Raw genomic sequence first — 5,305 nt, 5'->3', positions numbered from 1 at the left:
TTTTTTTCTATTTTTATTTTCAAAAGACAATCATCATAAAGAATAATTAATATATCTTATAGAAAATGTAAGTCATTATATTTAGTATGTCTTTTTTAATTTTATAATATATCTTTCTTATTTTTGAGAATTTCACACAAGTATTGTATTTGCATAATTTTATCCCTCCCAGTCCCCTTTTAACTCCTCCCATAACCTCAACTGTCTCTCAATTTCTTGTCCTCTTTATTATTGCTACAAATACTATAAGCTGAAAAAGGTGTGATCATAACATGAAAAATATAATTTGCAAAAAATAATAATATATTGTTCTATACAGTCATAGAAAATGCATACTTGGTTGGGTTTACAGAATATTTTTACTATGAGAATATGGTTTTAACATAAGGGTGATTATTCTAGTGAGAAAACCCTCTTTTTCTATACCTTTTTTGTATTACCAATTCAAATAAGGGCAGCCTTTAGCATACGACGTGCACAGCCACAAAGGATGTATCACAATACAACTTAACATAGTAAAACTGTAACTATTTTCCCTAAGATTATCAGAATGAGTATCACCAAACACAGTAGTTTTTCAGAATTATATAATATGGTAGACTATATTGTCTCGACATAAGCATTTTCTCTTAATAATTTATAGCCTAATTTACATACAGCTCTCAAGTTGCATCTTGCAGCGCTGTGTATCCATGGGAAACAGAGTCAAGTCCAAAGGGCAAGAAAGAGTAATAGACAGCCTGAAATCAGAAATGGAGAAACTGGAATCACTGAATCCAATCTCTGTGGTCCACTGGTTGGAAAAGGAAATATAAATGCACAGCATCAAATATAAAAGGAAAGGGTACCTCATGCTCACAAGGACATCTCCATCCCGAAAAATAAACAGAAGGATATTTTCTTGGGTTACATCATGAAAATTGGCACTTTTTTCATTTGCAAAAAATAAATCAGGCTTCCACAAACACTTGTACATTGTGGGGTCCACTGTCAATGCATCTGAGCCTCTGAAGTCACTAGGAAGCTTGAGCCTGGGGTCATTCCATTTCTGTCTCAAGAAAATGTTAACTCTATAGTCCTGGGAAAAAAAAATAAAACCATGTCCGCATTCTTGTATTTTTAATTACTTAAAAAGAATAAAGATGTGCATGTGTATGTTCCTTTTCATCTTTAAAACAAAAAAATGCTGTAACTGTTAGCAGCAAACACACTTCCACTCTTCCAATATGAACCTACATCATAACAGGTATGTTACTGAGAGCTCCTCTCAGCAGACAGAAAGACCCTTGTATGTAATTAATACTTTCCATGGCTACCCATAGCATGTTCCAGCTCCAGTGTCATGGTGCATTTTTTCAGTAATAGCTTTATCTGTATAAATTAAAAAAAAATAATTCCACATGACTAGGTGTTAGAACCATCTAAAGATATTTGTTAAATATTAGCATCATCTCCCCCTGCCCCAAAAATAGGGTGGAATTAAGAATACATAGGAGCCAGGCATGGTAGTGCATGCCTTTAGTCCCAGCACTTGAGAGGCAGAAGCAGGCAGATCCCTGAGTTCAAGGCCAAGCCTGGTCTACCTAGGACAGCTGGGGCTATAAGGAGACCCTGTCTCAAAAAGACCAAAAAAAAAAAAAATTCATAGGACACATAGGGAAACTGTTTGTATTTTCCTTTTGGTATATAGAAAACTAAACAATAATATATATGTGTGTAAGTGCTTATATCTGTACATAAAACTGTATACATACACACTCACAGGTAGCCTCTGTGTATTTACTGGTATTTGGTTCCAGGACTCCATGGACTCCATGTGGAGGCCAGGATCTAATACTAATACAAATTGTATTAGTGTTTACTTATAGCCTATGCAATCCTCCTACATACTTTAAACCATCTCCAGATGACTTATAACACCTAATACTATCTAAATTCCACTTGAGTAGTTGTTATATTGTTTAAGGAACAGTGACAAGAAATAATAGTCTGTACAGGGTCAGGGCAGTGGAACTTTTGGTCAAATACTATCCATCTGCAGATACTAAACACATAAATGCAGAGCCCACGGATTCAAGGGCTGCTGTATATTGTTGGGGATGTTTAGAGAAAATCTACCCATGACTACACATGAGTTATACAGTCCAGGACATGTATCAAAATGAGATTTGGATTACCCAAAAAAGACTAAATTGGATGCAAATTTCATAAATGATACTTTATACCCAGCTTCAGTAAAGAGTTGATTATTTTAGTCAGGTATTAGTCTATGTTCAATAACTTTAATTCAGCAATTTTGTTGATAATTCTAAAAATATGAACAAAAGAGCATGTGTAATTATCTTAAGTATATTATATTTGCCTATGTGTCTGGAGTTCAGACCAGACCAGACAAGGTGGTGTATATCTTCAATCCCAGCACTTGGGAGACAGAGGCAGGAGGATCACTGCAAGGTCCAGGCCAGTCTGGTCCACATAATGAGTTCTAGATCAGGCAGGGCTGCAGAGTAAGAGCCTGTTTCAAAGAAGAGAGAAAGGAGGAGGGGTAGGAGTTCTGGTACACCTTTATTCTTATGATCTGGTTTATCTATTCCAATTCTGTTCAGTATGTGGAGAAGGGTAAGACACTGAATAAAAAGGCACATTTACTGAACTATACAAAAGCACTACACACCTACCTCCCTCCTATATTTGATACAACAATGTGATAGCTGTGCAATTTCATGTATATAATCACTGTATATTTTACAAATATATTTACACTGTACATCATAAACACAAACAATTAATATGTCAGTTCAAACTAAAATATGTTTTAAAAACTCAACATATGAATTGAATATTGAAAATCTTATGCAGATTGTTTGGGGAGACAGCTCAGCAGTTAGGAACACTGGCTGTTCTTGCAGAGGTCCAGGATTCGATTCCCAGCACCCACATGTCAGATAACAACTGTTTTTAACTCCAATTCAGGGGATTCAATGCCCTCCTCTGGCCTCTGTGGACACTGCACACACAGGTACACTTATATTCAGTCAAAGCACTCATATACATAAAATAAAAATAAGGAAAAAAATTAAAAAGAAGCATCAAGTCAGTTGTGGACTATGTAAACATATCTGAGCTATCTGAACATGTCATTGCAGTAGCAGCAGTTGAAAAAGAAGATAATATTTTTTACACCAAACTAATGTGGACTCAGAGCAAAGGAGTCTTGGAATCCAGAATACAAAGACCTGCTGTATATAGCTACATTAACATATGCATAAATCATGAAATTCAAAATGGGAGTTATGTGATTGTTCAATATCTAAATATAACTGTGACTAGTTCACAATTGAGCTTAAGCCCCCAGTAGATATTCTGTTGTTTCCTGGTAAAATGTGTTATTTACTCCATGCAGCCCTGCATGACCTCCATTTCAGAAGTAATGCACAGTAGGCTGCCATTTTCTAATAAAATTTGAATGATTGTACCTTACCTGAACACATGTGGGAAAGCTACTTGATGTCATCTTGATCATTCAATGATATTCAACTGTAAATTAATTTTTAAAATATCTTCCCTGCCTCTGCTTCCCTGGGCCTGCAGGATCCACCACAGGCCTCTCTCCTACCTGCAGGCCTCTCTCCAGGGTAAGTCCATTGCACCCTCCTCAACTTGACTGCCCCAGCCTCATTCACCATCCCATCTCCCCGACAATTCTCTCCTCCTAGTTGGGTCCTGTCCCATTCCTTGTCTTGGGGCCCCAGATACCAGGGGAACCAATACTGCTTCCTGATCCTTTTCACCCAGACCAATGTAATGCCTTCTCTCGGCACCAGGAGAACTGCTTCTGGGCCTGGCCCTGCCCTCACATCCCTCTTCTTCCCTGGGTCTGCAGGACCCACCACAGGCCTCTCTGCTACCCGCAGGCCTCTGGGGTAAGTCCATTGCTCTCTCCACACCTTGACTCCCACAGCCTCATTTACCCTCCCATCTCCCTCACCATTCTCTCCTCCTGGTTTGGGCCCTGCCCCATTCCTTGTCTTGGGGCCCCAGACAGCTGGGGAACCAATACTGCTTCCTGATCCTTTTCATCCAGACCAACATAATGCCTTCTCTGGGTCCCAGGAGCACTGCTTCTCCCTCTGCTTCCCTGGGCCTGCAGAACCCTCCAGCCTCTTTCTGGGACACAGGGGCTGACCTTTCCTCTTCCTGGTCCTTTGCATCCAGACCAACCCAGCTCCTCAGCGCAGTCCCCAGGAGTCCTTGGAGCCTCTTCCTGCTCCATCTTCCTTTGCATCTCTGGGGGACATGGCCACCAGCTGCCCTAGACCAGCATCTTTCCTGGGCCAGGCTCCCAGGCCAGTCCAACCCCCAAATTCCTGAGGTCAAAATTGTTCCTGGAGGGATCCAGACCTTAGGAGAAAGCCTGAGAGCATCTGATCCTCATTTGACTTGGGCCTCTGTGGGAACTCCTGAAGACAAAAGCAATCTGGCCACTCCAATATAAAATCAAAAGAGAGAACTGGAAGCTTAGACGAACCTGCTTTTCATGCCCAAAAGGTAAACCACAGACACATAAAGTTTACAAAAAGAAGCAGACCTAAACTTGAAGTCTGAGTCTAACACAAGAACCAGAAACTACAAAAGAAATTCACGTCAAAATCACAAAGAAAAATAATAACATGAAAAACCAAGTCCTCTAGAGGAGTAAAATGAGAACCCACTAGAGATAACGCAGGACATGGAACTGAAAAGAACAATCATAAACATGGTAAAAGAATTCAGTGAATTTAAAGAACACCAAAAAAAATCAAAAAACTGAGAGAAGATAGGGATAAATTGCTGAATGAATTCAGAAGACTTAGAAATATTGAAGACTACTCAGGCTGAAATGAAGAAGGAAGTGAAACACTCAGCCAATTAGAAACGACAGGAGAAAGCCTCACCAATAGGATGAACAAAATGGAAAACAGAGTATTCAAGACTGGAAGATAAAGTGGATGAAAGAGGAGTCAAGCAAAGATTATGAAAAATTTAAGAAATCACAAGAATGAAATATGCAGGAATTGTGTGACACCATAAAAAGATCAAACTTATGAGTCATAGGCACACAGGAGGGAGAAGAATCACAAGATAATGGCATGGACCAGACTTTCAACAGAATCGTGGAAGAAAAATTCCCAAAATTAAAGAAAGACATGCCATACAAATATAAGAAGCATAACACCAAAGGGACAGGACCAGAAAAAAAAAAACTCTTCATGACACATCATAGTAAAAAAACTACATGTACAATACAAAGACAGAATTCTGAAAG

General features: G+C 39.0%; 1 protein-coding gene across 3 annotated transcripts in view; it reads right to left on the bottom strand.

Moving 5' to 3' along the window:
- The window catches only part of Glrb (glycine receptor beta), a 102,884-nt gene that overhangs the window by 27,120 nt on the left and 70,459 nt on the right, over positions 1 to 5,305 (bottom strand). For all 3 annotated transcript variants that reach the window (XM_029556754.1, XM_008854306.2, XM_008854308.3), the window contains 2 exons: positions 849 to 1,078; positions 658 to 740 (listed from right to left, as the gene is read on the bottom strand). In XM_029556754.1, coding sequence (XP_029412614.1) covers positions 658 to 740; positions 849 to 1,078 — 313 coding nt within the window. The remainder of the gene's footprint in view (positions 1 to 657; positions 741 to 848; positions 1,079 to 5,305) is intronic.

Source organism: Nannospalax galili, unplaced genomic scaffold (genome assembly GCF_000622305.1).
Source record: "Nannospalax galili isolate Female #2095 unplaced genomic scaffold, S.galili_v1.0 scaffold305, whole genome shotgun sequence".
Classification (NCBI taxonomy): Eukaryota; Metazoa; Chordata; class Mammalia; order Rodentia; family Spalacidae; genus Nannospalax; species Nannospalax galili.
Note: the sequence above shows the minus strand (reverse complement) of the source record. Positions and strands in the feature narration are given on the sequence as shown.